This window comes from Sabethes cyaneus, chromosome 3 (genome assembly GCF_943734655.1).
Source record: "Sabethes cyaneus chromosome 3, idSabCyanKW18_F2, whole genome shotgun sequence".
Taxonomy (NCBI): domain Eukaryota; kingdom Metazoa; phylum Arthropoda; class Insecta; order Diptera; family Culicidae; genus Sabethes; species Sabethes cyaneus.
This window is the reverse complement of record NC_071355.1, coordinates 152,584,624-152,603,645: the sequence shown is the minus strand read 5'-3', so window position 1 is coordinate 152,603,645 and position 19,022 is coordinate 152,584,624. Positions and strand designations below refer to the sequence as shown.

Below are 19,022 nucleotides of genomic sequence, written 5' to 3'. Positions count from 1 at the left end.
GGTGAGGAAACCTCGGGATCACGAAATGATAGATTTGACGGGGAATGCCAACAAGCGATAGAGAGAAAAAAAAGAGCTTGGAAAAACTATCCAAGCATATCCACTAGAGATGAGCGCGGTAAGAGTTAACCACGATCCTGGGAAGGAAAAAATGCCAGAAGGAGGACAGAGACATTGGCGGAACTAGGGGGGGGGGGGCTAAGCGAGGACAGATTTTGCCCTCTCCCATAGAAAAATGGAGCAGGCCGATCAAATAAAATGGTCGAAAAAAATGCCAGGGGCTGTAGCCCCCCTAGAAATGAGCGCTAGTTCCGCCAATGGTACAGAGATCGTGAAGAGCCGGAACATCTATGCCGTGCTGATGACACGCGCATGTTTTACGCGAAGGTGAACCAAACTCGTAAGGGCTACACACCTAAACCTGCCAGGTGTAGAGACGAGGGAGGGGATCTAATCGCATACGAGCGTGAAGTGGTCGACAGGTGGAAGCAGTTCTTCGATGAGCACCTCACTGGATAATTTCAAGGATGTGGTAGGAGGAGAAAAAATAGCTAGATTCCTGTAACTATCGCTTCACTACGCTGGCCTACAAGATGCTCTCTCAGATTTTGTTATGTCGTCTATCCCCAAAAACAAGAAAATTCGTAGGGCAGTATCAGGCGCGCTTTATGGCGGACCGTGCTACTACGGATCAAATTTTTGCTTTCCGACAGATCCTCCAGAAATCTCGAGAGTAGGGTAACAAGGGGTAAGAAGGTCCGGCGGGGTAAGAGGGACCACATCGATTTCGTCAAGAAATCCTTAAATTTTCTACAAATGCCCCAGTATGTTTTGTTTATTAGACTATCCAAACACTTTCGAGACAACCTGTGGCACTCGGCCGTATCCAACGTCAAAACTAGAATCAAAACAAACTTTTCGTTCGCAGTGTCTTCATGCGATATAATTTCAGCATCAACAAATTTAAGGTTATTCAGCAAAAAAAAGCTATATATTTTGTCGTTTCTCTTACCACTGACTTTAATTGGGCAATTCTTGTTCTGTGTGTGGCGGAAAAGGTATATAAAATAGTACGGATTGAGAGATAAAAGCAAAATAATGTAAATTGTTAACTAGGGGTAAGACGGGCCATTTTTCACGGGGTAAAAGGGCCATACGTCATAGTGCTCATAATTGCCTAAAGTTCTTCTGTTTAGTGTCTTAATAGATTTTAAAAATATTGAATGCAAAAACCAACTTTTTTCCTGTTGAATTTGATTAACTTTTTTATTATTCTGAAAGATACGCATTTCGTTTACGACTTGCAGGCTTCATCAGTGTCTTTTTCAAAATAGAGTACACCTGTAATAAAAAATATTCCTGAATCTGAGATCATCCTGTCTAACACAGAGCCTCGCACGTCAAAAGAAGCCAACAAGTGCCATACGAATAACAAAATCAATGTAAATTTGGATCTAACGGAATCAAAATTCGATGATCCCAAGTCACTTAACGGCTCATTTAATGTGTTGTCTTCTTTGCCTTCACCTAAAGTGAAGCGTATTCAAAGAGTAAAAGTCCAAAGAGCAAAGAGTAAAAGAGTAAAAGTGACAAATCAACAAAATAACGCCAAGAAAAGAGTAAATAAAAACTAGTGGAGTAAAATAACGTCTACTCTTATTTTCAAAATTGAACTAGTAGTAAAATTCCTTCTTTTAGCAGGTCTCTAAATTAAACTATACCTTCTTTTAGCAAGTACCTAAAACCCCTTAAGAACTTGTTCTTACTTAGTTAATAATATTGAAATTGTGTTTACAACTCAAAGAAACCTTCAAATCTGCCACAATCCGCCTTACTCCGCCATGGTTCGTCTTACCCCTTTGGTGGTCCTACTTACCCCGCCTGGTTGTGAACGAGTAATTTTTAGACGTTTCGAAACTTGATGAAAAATCACGGAAAAATAGACTAATTAATTCTTTATATAATTTTTAATGGTAGATAAATGAATGCTTTTCCATGTGTGGAACAAGAAAAGGTGAATTTTCGTACACATTTTATGCTAGCAATCGCTTATGGGTGCCGTCTTACCCCGTCTTCCCCTAAAACGTGCCTACGCATCGCATTTTTCGTGGATTTCAGAGCACGAGCAATTCCTGCTCAAAACGCTGAAAAATGGCAATTTTTGACTCGACTATTTTTGATTAGAATGAAATTTTCCTGATATATATCTTTGAAATTTGACAAGTTTTTCAAAAATATCAAAATTCTACTCATCCTGGTACACCGAAGGCGACAAGAAATATGGTACGACAAACGAATAACTCCATTGGTGGCGGTGGTTTCTTTTTCATCGGCTAGGAAGTTGGTCCAGGCTCCCTTGTTCGTCCTTTAATAACCCTCTCCAGTTCGGTGCATCGCTGACGGGTAACTGTCTCAGCCGCTCTGGTTCGCGCTCGCTCAATACCGGCTTTCGCCTCTCTCCGCTCGTCGATCTTCGTCCAAGTTTCATCCGAAATCCATTCCCTCCGCCCGCTGGTCGGGATGAAGACGTTCTCAATGCCGATCCACTGCTCTTCAACGGTTCCACCAGGTGACAACTCCGAGGCTCGGGATTCAAGCTGTTCGATAAAAACCCTTTTCACCTCAGGATTCTTAAATCGGCGGGTGTCGTAGTGGCACTCAACTTTCTCCTCCCGTCATTGGACTCGTGCAACTCGCAAACGTATCTCAGCGATAACAAGGTAATGGCCTTCGCCATTTCGGCTGATGCAGATGTTGTCGATTTGGCTTTTGCCCGGCCGTCCCGGGAAACCCACGTGACTTTATGTGGTGGTCTATAGGGAAAGAGCGATCCACTCAATATTCTATAAACAACTCCACGTTCTCGCTCATCTTTCCTAGGCCATCGCGTCCCATGACGCGTTCAAAGTCCGCGCTATTGGAGCCAATCTTCGGGCTTGTGGATTTGGTTTTCTCAACCACACTGTTCAACAGGATAGAAACACCCTTTCTCCTGCAGGTCGGCAGCGGTTCTGGTGACGCATAGCGCTGGATTGCTGCAAGATTTCTAACCCGTGTTCTAAATCTGGCAACAATTTTTTCGTATATCGGTTTCCACTTGATCAGGTCCGGAAGTACCTCTGGGCTCAGTAGAAATCCAACCCCTCTTTCTCGAGTAGCATTTTCATCTCGTATGCCAGAGTAGAGCAAGACTTGCCGGGATGGAGTTTTGCGTTTGCCAGTACCCGGCCAGCGGACTTTGCTCAGCCCCAAGATTACAAGCTGTAGGCGGTCAGCTTCCCTTCCAAGTTGAGCCAGCATGCCCTGCTGAGCAAGGGTCAGTATATTCCATGATCCGATTCGCGTCCGTGTCCTCAAATTCGTGTTTTCAACTTAAGGTCGCCAATAATGCAGATCGATTTCTTCTTTTATTACTTTTAGCAATATTGCTGTATGCAGTAAGTAAATGATGAAATAAAGGTGTTGATAGTGTCTAAACAGAATGAAACAAGACATGAAGGGGAAAGTACGGAAAGTTATTTATGGGAGGGTCATTAAAACAACACTTAAGAAATTGTGTACCGTTCCTTTTTACCTATGTTGAGGGATCCGCAGATCGAACCAAACTTTCTTCTACCGTCCCCTCCGTCGATCGTAGTAACTACCGTTAAAAAAATCATTAAAGGTCAAGACAAAAACAGGCTGATCTATAAAACTTGATCTATAAAAGTATCGTGCCTCCAAGATGCCCTCGATACGATACGACGCTAGTATAACAATCCGGTCGTTGTATGTTCGAAATTCAGCTGGGGGAGGCTGTTAAAGTTAAAAGAATCGTAACACTAGCCCCGAAATTATCGTGTCTAGCTGCGAAGTCTATTGCACAAAATCAAAATGTGAAGTTTCTAAAGCGGAATGTAGTATATAAGCTTTGCTTTGCAACTAAACGTTCTAGTATACGATGCAATCGGTTCATTGCGGCCAAATTCAGTGCGGTGAATGCGGTTAGTCAGCAGTGAGGATGGTCGCAGAGTCCTTTGTACTGCACGAAAATTCACCAACGATAGTAATTGCGGGGAGTCAATCTCGCCGTGTAACAGTTTTGCCACAAATAAAGCTTGTTGGATGTTGCGTCGTCGTTCTAATGTATCTAAATCAAGCAAGCGACAGCGATCGGGACACGGAGGTAGATTTTCCGAGTCGCACCAAGGCAATCTACGCAGGGTCAATCTTATGAACCTCCTCTGCACTCGTTCAATTCGAAGGTTCCAATAGAGTTGAAGCGGAGTCCAAATTAGGAACCTATTTTCGAGAAGGGGACGAACTAAGGCGCAATACAGAGCTTTAAGGCAGTGCGGGTCTTGCACTTGTCTTGTGAGCCAATTTTTGCAATAAATCCCAACAGGCGAGTCGCTTTAGAGATCATCGTTGTATGGTGATGATTTAACCCTTTATAAGGCCGTGGCAATTATATTGCCACCAACGAAAAATATTTGTTTTGCGTCTATAATGACATCAATATAATTATAGAAGCAAAATAAAAAATTTTTGTTGGTGGCAATATAGTTGCCACTGCCTTATAAAGAGTTAAAGTTAGTTTTGGATTGAGAATTACACCGAGGTCATTGCAAGGACATGCTCAACCCTTTTCTGTACCTGGTCGTTAATTTTGTAGTCAAAAACTATAGGCGATTCGATTCAGTGGAACGTCATAACCTCGCATTTAGAAACGCTGATAGTCAAATTTTTACTTTGCACCAATTTGCAAATATATCCAAGAGAAGCTGAAGGCGATAACAATCCTCGATACAACGAATCGTCAAGTAGATTTTAAAATCGTCAGCATAAACCAGTCTGTATCCTCTTTCAAGGGCACAGGCACCGTCGTTAAAGAATAAAATGAATAAAAATGGTCCTAAGTTACTGCCTTGTGGCACACCAGATTGATTCGTGAACGGGGACGACACCTTCGAGCCAAGTTTCACTTGTAAAACTCTGTCGCGCAAATACGAGCGTAACCCTGTGGCAAACTGCTGCAAAACACCTAGTCGTAATATTTTATCAAGCAAAATGCGATGGTTAATGCGATCGAAGTCAGCTTTTAAATCAAGTAGAAACGTCGCCATAGAGCGGCCAGCCACGAATCCATATTTATGTTCCTCTCACGCTCTCATGGTTTTGCATAACAGAATCAAACAATTAGCTATACTAAAAATTGATCTATGAATACAACAACGTCCTGCTGTAAAGTAGTTCAAGATAATATTATAAATATAAATAATTAGACATATGGTTAAACAAACTTTCACCGCAATTCTATATTTTGAACGGATTTGTCTTTCGAACGAAAGTTGTTTCGAACGAAATTTCCGCCAGTAAAATCAAATGACCAAATCTCTCGTTCGAAACAAGTCGAACGATATAAAGATTCGTTTGAAATACAGAATAGGGGTGATTATCTTCAGATTGGTCGTGCAATTGTAAATTAGATTTTAACATTGAATGTGTATTGCAATTCGAATAGTCTGCTATTGACTGACGACTGACTAAATGAATTACTTCAACCCAGCATAACACAGCAGACCCTGAGAGGTGAGCTTAATCCACATTCTCTTTCAATCCGCCTGCAATCTGCGGGCATGATTTCCTATCAAACCAATTGTCAACGATCTTGAAATTTATCTCCCAAATTGCTCTAAGCTGCGCACAGTAATCGCATAACAGACACAACTGGATTTTTATGATCTTACTCAGTGCAATTTTGTCCGGAATTTTTCTGTTATTTCGGGTATGTTAATGTTTAAAACGGTTGAACATAGGTATAATGGTTGGAGGAATGTATAGACAACTGATTCACGTAAACTGTATTTTATTCGATTTTTTATTGATTTGCGATTATAACTGTGCAGCCCACACTGAAATCATGCATCTGAAGTAAAACAACTCAACCGCACAAATGACATTGAAATATCTCCCAAAAATGATACAGATTTTGGGTCAGACACTTATATCGTGCAAAACAGGTTACATTCCGAACAACCTTGGACGATATGACACCGAGTGAAAAGGATTATTTCGGTACACAGCGAAACCAACCCAATGAAAACCTACAACTGCTCTACATATTTATTATTTCGCTCACCCAAACTAAACTCAATCAGAAATGAGCCAAGCGATTTTGCTAGCCACATATATAATCGGAACTAACACATGCCAAGTTGTACGCAACTATTTATATCACAGATTGTTTCTCCTATCTAATCTAATAATGGTGCGACTGTATAGATTTAAGCCAAACTCATCTGATTATTTGCCTAGATACTTGGCTGCCCAGTCAGGTCGTCCTTTGCCATCTCCACTGGGTCCAACGTATGTCAAGATTCCTAATTGTGAAAAAAAATACCAATAACTATTATTGCTATGAAGGTGTAAATTTTAATTTAGCTGCGCACCACTATCTGGAATCCATTGTTTCTTTTCTGGGACGTTCCGTGGCACATCTTCCCAAGGAAAAAGTTTGAACGATGCATTTACATTGCCTAATTCCTTGTTTGGAGCAAAGCTGAAATTGAAAATCGGTAAAATTGGTGTATTCTACGAAAATCTTCGGCTAGTCACAAAAAATATAGTTCTTTTTCAAACATCAATACGTTATATCGAATAAAGAAATCCTAAATCAATTTCTACACACATTACCTGTGATTGGAAACGAACACCTGCTGGTTTTTTCTTCTGGGAGCAACATTCGCACTGGAATGCATCGGTTTTGAGTCGGAATTGTCAAATATATCGGACAATGCATTCCCGTTCTTCATCACTCCCTTGGCAAACGGAACCGTATTAGGATATTTGGATGTGGTTGAATCTTTGGCAAAAGAAACGGTCCCAAAAATATCCTCAACTTTGAACTCGGCATTCGATTTTTTGTTTGATTTAATTTTGCTCCTAGAAAAAGCAAGCTTAATTTAGAACATCAGTTGAACATTTAATACTCGAGTTTACCCTAAGATGTCCTCCAGATCATCTTCGAAGCTGCTACCATTGACGGGTTCCCAGCTTTTACTAAAATTGCTTTGCAATCCCCTATGTATTGAAGGATTTTTCGATTTATTCATCCTGATATCATCATCCGTTTTTCTAGTCAGTAAAACCGGTTGCTTAGAAAAAGCATTATAAACCTTCGAGTCGTTCAGGAAACTCTCGTTGAAAGCATTATTCGTGTACTCTTTTTTAGAGTTCCCGTTTTGTTTGTGTAAAAAAAATCCATTGTTAAAATAACTGGAATTATCACTGTCAACAACTCTATTAATGTTGTCTATATTCCTTGTAACGAATATGTCATTCACTTTCTCTTGCCGTTCCGCAAATATTGGTTTTTCCTCCGACTTAACCACCACAGGCTTGATAACCGCATAACTCACCACGGAACTACCATTATCGTTTACGCCACTATCACTTCGTTCAGTTATCGACTTCGTAATGCTGTTTTTCCGCTCCAGACGACCTTGAAGACTATTACTGTTATTAAGGACACCATTAAGGTTTAGATTGTAGTTGTTTAACATTTCGTTCAGAACACTGTAATTGATACCACTTTGAAATTTGCTATTACTTTTAGCACTATCATTTAGCTTCTCATTATCCATTGAACTGCGCTTTTCCACGGGGGCATTCTGAGAAACTCGCGACATGCTTAACAACGAATTGATATCATTCAAGTCACTGTTACTCAGCGATTTGTAAACGCCACCGTTGCTTCCATCACCAATATTTTTACTAAATCTACTATTAACTCCATTATTTTCTAGCTGGGATACATCCACTATGGATATCCTTGCGTTGGGTAGATTATTATTGTTTTGTACGACCTGCGGTAACTGCTGATTTCCGTTAAGTGTTACGCTTGCGGAATTCTTCGGCTTAACTACACTGAAATACGGATACTTTAACGATTGCTGGGCTGTGGGCCTCTTGTCTGGATCCCACTGCAGAAAATCCTCTAGCAACTGAATGGCTGCCGAACCAGCGCGGGTTACCAGAGAATCTAGCGCTACTTTCGGGCATTCTGGAAATCGAAACTGAATCGTAGATGCCAGCTTATGACCATCGGGCCAGTCGGTCTGTAAATGTTACAAAGAATTTAAATTGCAATTTATGAAGAAGTAAAACTGAATGTCAAGCAAACCTTTTCAGGGGTTCCAAGTACAGAACATATCTTGAACAACTGATCAACTTCACTAGAACCCGGAAATAATGGCCGAAACGTATACAGTTCCGCCGCAATGCAGCCCACAGCCCAAAGGTCGATAGCGCTTCCGTATCGGGTTGAATGAAGCAGAACTTCTGGTGCACGATACCTGAATGGAAATGGAAACAAACATGTGAGGTACAAGAAAGTGATTAGTAATGAAATAAGTAGCATTGCTGCAGCGAAAGCTTATTAGCAGTTAAAGAGCAAGGACGAGCTCAGTCTGATTGTTTGAACTAACTAAAGGATTTCATTCCATGCAGATAATCGTTTGTTTGTTGTGCTATAATGAACAAAACTGTAGCCATAGTTTTGTTGCAAAGACTGCTAACATTCGTCACGCGTGACTTGACAGTAGTTCAGATGGAATCGAAACTACGTTCTGTTAGTCTTTTGCTTTGATTTTTCTTTGATTTGAATGTTTGGGAAACTAAAATTTAGTTGCAGGTTCAAAACAGAACTAGAAACTCATTATTCAAAATAATGTTGCATGTTGATACTAACAATCATTTCTAATTTAAACATCGATTTGGTAAAAATAAAGACCAAACAACCCATTACTAAATTTACCCAAAACGCTCACGCAACACTACATGGACGATTTAGAACGAAATATAACACTGGTTAACAAGATAAGTTTATCATAGTCCTACATAAAACTCTCAATAGCAAACTGCTGTTTTCGCGCGAATCTTTTTTATATGATTTTATGCTAATTTTCAGGTTTAACCGTACTTGAAATCCGTTTCTCCAATAACAGATTTTAAAAAATTTGAAGCTAGTTATCAGCAACTCCATTAAACCAAAGTTCAAAGTGACAGACCGCGAAAAGAGTTACATTACTACCTTTGAATAATCATTCCTACTTCAATATCAGACAACAATCACAGAAAATAGCACACTATAATTATAATTAAGAAACATGGAACCTGCTGCAGAACCGCACAATTCTATATTCCATGCGTGACATTAACAGAGTTCTAAGAACAAATTTCGTCAATCTCAATAATGCAAACTAAAACTATGTGGAAAGAGAATAGCGTGCGTAATTTGCTTATTCATTCGTAATGCTTTCGACTACAGGAACCCCAACTTACCATCGTGTAGAGACGTAGTCGGTGTACGGTGGTCGGGACCTGATTTCCCGCGCCAAACCAAAGTCTGCGATTTTTATCAGCTCCGGTCCGCAGCACAGCACATTCTCCGGCTTTAGATCCCGATGAAAGAATCCATGACGGTGCATGAATGCCAACCCCGTTAGAATCTGCAGCAGTATCAGTCTTATCGTTGCCTCCGGGAAGTGATTCTCACGATCCTTTATCAATTGGTACAGGTTCTCCTGCATGTACTCGAAAACGAAGTAAAGCACATCGTTCTCTCGGATTACTTCCTTCAGTTTGACCACGTTGGCGTGTGAAAGTTTCTTCAAGGACTAAAATAAAAGATTGTGATGGTTGTGAATAAATGCTTTGCCTATTTTAAAATGCAAATTGGAATGACAATACCGTTAGTTGCAAATATTTGTAAATAATAACGATTATAATTGATGTTTGCGTTATGTTACATTCTCCAACTACATTTAATTGCAAGTCAATAGATTTTAAAATAAACGGTCAGTAAACAGTCATGTTCCCAATATGTAACTTTGTACTAGACCAACTTCGTGTACAAAAAAATCCTGTGACACGTCAGGACGACACACCCAAAGACTCGTTTGCATCGACCCGTCGTCTGATCAATAATTGACTAAACGAACGGGATACTGTCATTAAAATTTCTTAGATTATAAAATTCTCATTCGTATTCACCGCAGAAATGTCCTGTCTCTTGGAACTTCTTGTACTTTCTAGGAAATTAAAATGTAGAAAGGTCAATTCTTCGGAAAAGTTGAACGAATAATTCACTATGTTATACGTAAGAAAATATTTCTTCTTAAAATCTTGACTGTATGCAGGCTTGTTATTTCCTCACTCATTGTGCAAAAAGTGCAACTTTTTTTGTTCAACACAATGAGCAGAACTGCTTTCAGAAATGAGAAATAAATCCACACAATGAGAAACAGACTAAACATAATGAGAAAAACTGACGCACAGAAAAACTTCTCAATGCGCTCTTTAAATGAGCAACTTTCGGTTTTGCTCCCGGTCCTCTCGGTAGCTACAGCAGTAAACGTGAAAACAAAACAACCGGTGCGCGTACAGCAACTATAGACTCAGAGGCGTCAAGACAATCAAAAGTCGTTAAATTTTGAATCATAGTGGAGAATTACCTTTGTTTATAATGGGACTTTCCTGTAGGTGCGCGTCAAGAAGCAAATGCATGGGAATTCCAATGTTGTCATATCTAAATAACATTTTTCGCACTGTTGCCGTTGTGACATGCCTAACCATATGATGCAGTTGCGTTCACGGGTAGCCAAACTCAACTGAATATACTAAATGTAAGAATCATGATTCAACTGCATTAATGGATTAATATTTTTCTGATGGCAATGACCGCTACTTGCAATCGTCGTTTTTTTCTCAACGCACTACCCATGTGGTTGTCATACGTCAGCGCATCGTATCAACGTATTCTGTTGCTCCTCAATGAGTAGCACAGTGTGCGGTTGCTCATACAACTGCGTTCAGCAAGAAAGAGAAAAGTTAAAATGAAACGGAGCAGAATAAATCGCGTTGAAGACTGAGCACAGTTCGAATTTTTCTCTTCTCTTTTTTTCTTCTGAGGAGGAACCATCCCTGACTGTATGTTTAGTAAATTGCAAATAAGAAATTATTGCAACATGTACTACTGGTTGTCATTTTTTCAAAATCAAACTACAACTAAGAAAACTCAACTTGCACAGTCTCTGTTTAAATCGCTTGGAAAATCCAGAACTGACCTGATAATTTCATATTCTCCTGGCGCAACTTGCAAGAGAAGCTAGCCGCCTCAAGCTAGAAATCCTGGGGCTAAGCAAGGTACGCTGGCTGGGTACTGGCGTCACAAGACACCATCCGAGCAAGTCTTGCTCTACTCTGGCATTACTTACTTACCCAAGCAACAATGTGAGTTTTATTGTACTCTTATGGCGGTTTTCATGGCCAATTTTGGCCTTAAATGCCATCATAAGAGGGTAATAAAACCCAAATTTTTACTTGAGTAGTTGGCTTATTGCCATCCTAAAAGATCTCACTCAACCTGGTTTAACAATCTTGCGCGCTGCGCCCCTGCTCGTCTTGTTTTTACCGAATTTGAAGCAAACGCCATCTTTGCAGGGTAACTGTCCGGCATTCTTGCAACATACTCTTCCCATCGTATCCATCCAACTTTAGCCACGTTTTGAATACTGGGTTTGCCTGTAACAGTTCATGGTTCATCCTCCGGTAATCCACCCGAATTCTGAGTACAGCACTGTGTACCGTTCATCGTAGATTGAATCAATTTTATGAGTTTCCTGGAGAAACTCGTTCATGATTTTCCATCATATGTAACTTTGAAATCAACGAACAAATGGTGCGTGAGAACTCTGTATTCGCGGCCCTTTTGAAGAATCTGCTGTAATGTGAAGATTCAATCCGTTGTTGACCGTCCTTTAACGACATTAATATTTTTTGAAACGATGATTGTACAATTGATGAAAGGACTATGCTGGACTACGGTTTAGCGCCTCTATGGTTCAAAGGTACATGTACCAGCGAGCCACATGCCCTGGCGGGTGTTGTGGGTTCGAACCCAGTTATAATCTCAGGTTATAGTTTGGTTCGACCCATGCACGTTCCAGTATTGGACAAAAGGTAGGAGTCTTAACGATAACTTGTTAAGCGTAGCTACCAATAACCCCCCCCTCCCCTTCCCCCCCCCCCCCTCCCCTTCCCCCCCCACCTTTCCACTCTTTCCCCTTCATTCAAAAATTCTTCATTACTTTCCCCTACCGTCTCTTCATCCATTTTAAAACCACTGTTTCAATAAAAAATAGTAATATATGCTTGACCGCATTTCAAGGTTAAGACTAAAAACACGAGGTTTGGTTTATATGTATGTTTATAAGAATCTGTGAGTGCCATTATTTAAGTGAATGTTTAAGAGAGTAGAGCGAAATATTCAGATTCAATTCTTCAATGAATGCAATGGTGTCTTTGAAAATACGTGGACGAAGGTTCATAAGTACAACGCTTGCAACCATTGAGACATAGAGATTTCTTTTAAAAATCACTTGTGTGCATCATAAAGGTTGAAACTTGAAATAGTAATGAATGACCAGCCTACAGATTGTTGTATTAAATATGATTATGCGTAGCTTCACATGTTTCAATAATCTTACTTTAACGCGCTTGTGACCTTCAAAAGGGCCATTGGTTACAAATAACATGAAAACCAAAGCACGTTCATCGCAAATATGACGTGCTATTCGAATGTTCTTCTCTTCTGACATGATTGGCAACAGGCATGTAAGTTAGCGGTGTCGATTCACTGTCTCTTGCTCCGAGAAGGTTTTGCTAGTTCACAGCTTACCGCTTGTTACCTAGCAGAAAATATGGCACATGCGCAAAAAAAATTGTTTTATTTGTATGAGTGGCTTTATCCTCCTACCACAGCGCTGAGGGGTCTCAAACCATAATAAAATAAATTCATGCCTCCAAAAACCCCCACATGCCAAATTTGGCTCCATTTGCTTGATTAGTTCTCGAGTTTTGAGGAAATTTGTGTTTCATTTGTCCCTCTTGTGCCCTTCATAAAATTGCTGGTCATTTTATCTATCTAACGACATATAAATTTTCCAGTTTCGTTCAGTAGTTTAGTAGTTATTACCATTTGAAATCTTTCATTAAAACGTTACACTTCTTTTTTCGTATTCACAAAGTGCAACCCAGTCCCAGTATAATAAACAAAGACGTAGTCCTACGTCAAAACCGTTTGACCGACTCAACCACGAAAACATCTGGGGCGCACTTAGGCGTAGAGAAAATCCAGATAGGCTAGTCCATCTCATCGAGGCTCAGTACGATGCGTTCTCGTGCATAGTGTTGCACAATGGCGTCTTGTACGACCCTATAAAGGTTACTGCTAGTGTTACTAGTTGGAGCGACAGTAGACCAAATCGAGGATTGCCTTGGAATCCTCTAACGATGGAGCAGCTAAATGACCCCGACTTAGCCGACGACATTGTCTTACTCGTCGAGTAGATATGCAGAGTCGAGTAGATATGCTCCAGGGCAACAAATCTCACAGTCTATGTAGCAAAGACTAAGTCAAAGGTAGTCAACACTGACAACCCTTTCAATAGCATGGTAGCCAGATAACGCCCGATGGTGGTACCAAGATCGATAGAGCCACACGGATCAGGAAGGCCTGGGGTGCCTGTCTACTGCCCGCAGACATCCGGTTGCGGAAGGCATACGGAGATATGCAAACCGCAACCTTAAACATGCCGGATGAAATCGCCAACAAGATGTTGGCGTCCGGCAAAATTAAGGTGGGGTGGTCATTATGTACACTGGTGTCGAAACGGCGTATCGAACGCTGTTTCAGGTGTATGGGCTTTGGCCATCGGACGGCCAAGTGTAAGGCCCCCGATCGGCCTAAGCTGTGCAGGCGGTGCGGCGAAGATGGCCACTTCGCCAGGGGATGTAGCAAACCCCCCAGATGCTTGCTCTGCACAGCCGAAGCGGGAAATAAGCATGCCACAGGTGGCCCACTGTGTGCGGCTTACAGGCGGGCCTTGCAACGATAATGGTGCAGGTTATACAGATTAACCTAAACCACTGTGAAACGGCTCTAGAGTTGCTTTGGCAAACGGCAGCCGAAACGGGGTGCGATATTGCCATTATCGCGGATCCTTACCGGATCCCCCGGGGCGGCGCTAACTGGGTAATCGACAAGGGTCGGATGGCAGCGCCGTGATGGGTAGATACCCGATCCAGGAGGTAGTGTCGTCCGACCAAGAGGGGTTCGTGATTGTTGTGGTCGATGGCGTCTGCATCTGTAGCTGCTACGCTCCACCTAGGTGGTCGCGGGGCAGTTTGACCGGATGCTAGACGTGCTCACCGACGAACTCACGGGCCGCAAGCCCGTTGTCATTGGAGGAGACTTCAATGCTTGGGCTGTCGAATGGGTAGCAGGTGCACTACTCCAATGGGACAAAGCTTGCTGGAAGCTCTGTCCAAGCTGGATGTAAGTCTGGCTAACGTGGGATCCGTCAGTACCTTTTGTAGGGGGGTACAACAATCGGTCATCGACATCACCTTCTGCAGCCCAACGTTGCTTGCCAACATGGGCTGGAGGGTGTCAGATGAGTACACGCATAGCGACCACCAAGCTATACGGTACACGATTGAAAGACGGACGCTACGGCCACGCGGGTTGAAGTCGACAGGGAGGAGGTGGAAAGTGAAGTCCTTCGACAAAGACCTGTTCGTTGAAGCACTCAGTGCAGAGAGCATCCGCTCGAACATGAGTGCTCGTGAGCTGACCAACGTCCTAATACGGGCATGTGATACCACTATGCCCAGGACGGGACAGCCAATGAATGGTCATCGCTCGGTATACTGGTGGAGTGATACCATTGCCCAGCTCCGTTCCAGGTGCCACAGAGCGAGAAGGCTAGCGCAGAGGGCCCGGACCGATGCAGGTGCTGATGCTCGGGGAGTCGAACTTAGAGCGGCCAGGTCGGCGCTTAAGAAGAAAGTTAGGCGTAGCAAGAAATCCTGTTTTTAGGAGCTATGCCGCGATGCGGACTCAAACCCCTGGGGCGGTGCATACCAGGTGGAGATGAAAAAGACGAAGGGTACATCCGCGCCGCAGGAAACCTGCCCCCAAAAGCTGAAAGTCATCGTGGAAGGGCTCTTTCCGCAACACGATCCAGTCTGGTGGCCTCCGACCCCGTACGGTCAATCGAATGATGTCCTCATTCCGGTCACGAATGAGGAACTCATCGTAATTGCCAGGGGTTTAAAAACGAAGAAAGCGCCCGGTCCTGACGGGATTCCGAACGAGGCACTCAAAGTGGCGATCCAAGCATATCCCGATATGTTTAGAGAGACGCTTCAGGATTGCCTAGAGGTATACGAATTTCCAGACAAATGGAAAGTCCAAAGATTGGTACTGCTGCCAAAGCCGTGGAAACCGTCTGGTGATCCCTCGTCGTGCAGGCCAATTTGCCTGTTGGACACGTTAGGCAAATTGGTAGAGCGGGTAATCCTAAACAGGGTGACGCCTGTGGTGGAAAGTGATGTCGGACTGGCAAGCACGCAGTTTGGCTTCCGTAAGAGGAAGTCCACTGTAGACGCCATAAAGTCCGTGGAGGAGAGGGCCGAGAAGCCTATGAAACGGAAAAGGCGAGGCGACAGGTATTGTGCCATAGTCACAATCGATGTCAAAAACGCCTTTAACAGCGCTAACTGGGGTGCAATCGCGTTAGCGCTGCATAGGATGAGGGTACCGGATCATCTATGCAGGTTGCTTAAAAGTTACTTCGAGAACCGGACGCTAGTGTACGACACGGCGGATGGGGCGAAGAAATACAAAGTGGCAGCGGGTGTTCCACAGGGTTCGATTCTCGGCCCCACGCTCTGGAATGCCATGTACGATGGAGTGCTGAGGCTCGAACTACCCACTGGGGTCGAGATCACTGGCTTCGCCGATGATAGGCGAGTTTCTAGAGAAGGTGGAAATGCTGGCATCGGACGCCATAAGCATAATAGAGGGTTGGATGGCGGGCGTTAAGCTACGATTGGCCCACCACAAGACGGAAGCGTTAATGAGCAGTAACCGCAAATCGGCCTTAGAGGCCAAAATAATCGTTGGAGGACAGCTTATTGTCTCCAAACGAAGTGTGAAGTATCTGGGTGTTATGGCAGACAACAGGCTGAACTTCACCAGCCACGTGGATTATGCTTGTGGTAAAGCGTCAACGGCGGTTACTGCGCTGTCCAAGATCATGCCGAACGGCTACGGTCCTAGCAGCAGTAAGAGACGCCTGATGGCCAGCGTTGCCATGTCGGTGCTACGACACGGTGCACCGGCGTGGGTCCCGGCTCTGGAGAGTAAGCGCAATCAGGCATGTCTGAACAAGGTGTTCAGGCTGTTAGCATTGCGCGTTGCATGCGGCTACCGTACCATATCGTTGGATGCGATTGGGGTTATTACAGCCATGATTCCCATATGCATATTTCTAGGTGAGGATATTGAGTGCTATAGGCAGAGAAACGTTAGGGGCGCTAGGGACAGAGTTAGGCTGGACTCTATTAGGCGTTGGCAGGCGGAATGGGATCACACCGATCACGGCAGGTGGACCCATAGACTGATCCAGAACATATCGTCCTGGATCGGTAGAAGACATGATGAGGTAAACTTTTTCCTTACCCAGTTCCTGTCGGGACATGGATGCTTTAAGAAGTATCCACATACGCGTGGGCGTGTAGGCTCACCCTTTTGCCCCGTTTGCACGGTAGCCGAGGAAACGGCAGAGCATGTGATGTTTCACTGCCCGCGTTTCACGACCACTCGGCGGGTGATGCTGGTGGTCTTTGGGGAAGACACCAACACCGACAACGTCGTGCAGAGAATGTGCGCTGAGCAGCGCGCTTGAGGTGCCGTCGATAGGGCGGCAACGGTGGTGATAACGGAGTTGCAACGGCTATAACGTATGCAACGACAGGGTCTGACATAGCTTAGCTAGGGTCAGTAATGGGCTGATTGGGCAGCACAGACACTAGGTGAAGGGTAGTGGCGGTATGAAGTGACAAGGGTGTTGTGTGAACCCACACACGCAACGGATAAGTCGGAGTACTTAGACACGTCCTCCCTCCTGAAGTAAAACCTCACGGTAGTTCCGGCAGGGGTTCAGCAACGGGCAGCGGGATAGTTTTTAGTAGGTAGGCGCATGTTGGCACCATGTGAATCCTATTCGGCACCGTGAAGGTGCTGTCTATGAAGATTTTCTCCCTGCATAAACAATACAAAAAAAGTGGTGCCTGTGTAGGTTTGCGATACATTTGGCGCTCAAACCAAATCACTCTATATACGAAAGCTTGAATTTTCAACTCAAACAGCAAAAAAGGCAAACCCAGAGGCTATTGGCGACGCAGCTTAGCCAACGACATCCGGACTGTTGACGAGAATTTGTCCTGACAACAGGTGAATGCCATGGCGGATGACCGTGCGTCGGCAGTGGAGATCTTTGATTTCATCCCTCTGTTCTGCCAGACCGGCGGAAATGAATACTTAAGCAAGTAAGTTAATTGTCGACAATTCTATGTAAAATACCGATAGCACTGTTGTCACAATGCAATGAGTTGATAGTCGATCAGAAAGTCCACTGGCTGGGCCGCTTGCTAGTTAAAATTATTCTAGATGTTTAAATTATTCTGTCACAATACATAGCACTTTCAAAACTTCATTCTAAGTGGAAATAGGTGTTGAAAATTACAGTCTAGAATTATTCGTTCTTGCCTCAGTTATTGCCAACTGGTTTTGACAAAATAGTTTATCGCAGCGAAGAGTGCTACATATTATGCATCTTCCACTCATATGTGTTCCTCTTGAATCCCAATATTTTCAATTTTTCAAATACTGTATTATTACTCAAAATATTGATAACAAACATAATTCATCCAAAATTCTGAAAGTTTGCTGCCAAATTCACAACCAAGTATGCATAATAATCATATGATTAATACAGTTATCTGCCAGTTATTGAATGTTGACGTAAAAAGATACGCAAAAACTTTCAAAATGCTATGGCACCACTAATAATTAAGCACGTATGATTACAATCAGATGATTAACCTCTGAATTGGTGGAAGAAAAATAATATGGTAGGGCAACAGTAGTGTGTGCTACCACAAGACGACTACTTTGAGGATAATCAAGTTTGAAGTAACATTATAGATATAGATTCCACTCTGATAAACTGAATTTTACGGAATGTGGCAAGCTAACAAATATAAAGCATCTTTTCACATTTAATTTGAGTTTTAATATTCAAAAATCACGAAATGATAACACTCCATAATACTGCAACGTGTCGGCTTGTATTTTAATTTTGTTGCCAAAAGCAGTCCTTTCCAAACACCTATTTTTGATTATGTAGGTATTCTTCTAGTTCTGTAGTATGCTAAATTTTTAAGTCAGTAGCTTTTAGCGAACCAATCACACTGCAGCCAAATTACCATACTTTCAAGGCAACTAGTCCAATCACACTGCAGACGAAAGAAATAACTATTACCTTAACCTCTCTGAGATTCATAGCTTCCTCCCAAGAGTAGTACTTCCGCTTCATCCGTTTGATTGCGACCTTCTCGCCGGTGTCTTTGCGTTGACCAAGGACGACCGTGCCATAAGTGCCATCCCCCAATTGGCTCAATGTTAGATATCGATTCATGGTGCTACCAATTCCTCCTCGTTAAGCAAGAAATTCAACTTGTACACTTCACTAGCACAGAGCTATTTTTCACACACATTTTTCCCATGTGATTCATTCATTCAAAAGTTTTCGTTTCACTTCAAGACAATATTTGCACTAAACAGTTTCGCAAAGCACTAGGTTTCATGTCAACTGGCAATAATGTTTTGCATTGTTTGTCACCGCCACAACCCCATCCTGGCTATCCTGGATGGTATTCGCCATCGAGTCCTTTGCTTCCGCTTGGCTCAACCGAAAGCTCAATATGCAATATCTTTTGCCGTTCTAGGGGGCTCATTAATATTCATCAGTGCGCGCAGTTGTACCCTCACGAAGGTTTAGGATTCCTCAGTCGTCATTACTGCAAAAGAGAGAAAAAGAGAAAGACGATCTACATTAAAAACCATTCCA

At 42.8% G+C, this 19,022-nt stretch overlaps 1 protein-coding gene across 1 annotated transcript; it reads right to left on the bottom strand.

Moving 5' to 3' along the window:
- Positions 1-6,285: 6,285 nt before the first annotated feature.
- Positions 6,286-18,590, bottom strand: LOC128743667 (uncharacterized). The gene is made up of 7 exons (XM_053840286.1): positions 18,435-18,590; positions 9,325-9,659; positions 8,165-8,336; positions 6,982-8,099; positions 6,676-6,924; positions 6,432-6,541; positions 6,286-6,362 (listed from the first exon to the last, which is right to left on the bottom strand). Exons 1-7 carry the CDS (start codon positions 18,588-18,590, stop codon positions 6,286-6,288), a joined length of 2,217 nt encoding a protein of 738 aa, XP_053696261.1.
- Between the last annotated feature and the right edge of the window lie 432 nt (positions 18,591-19,022).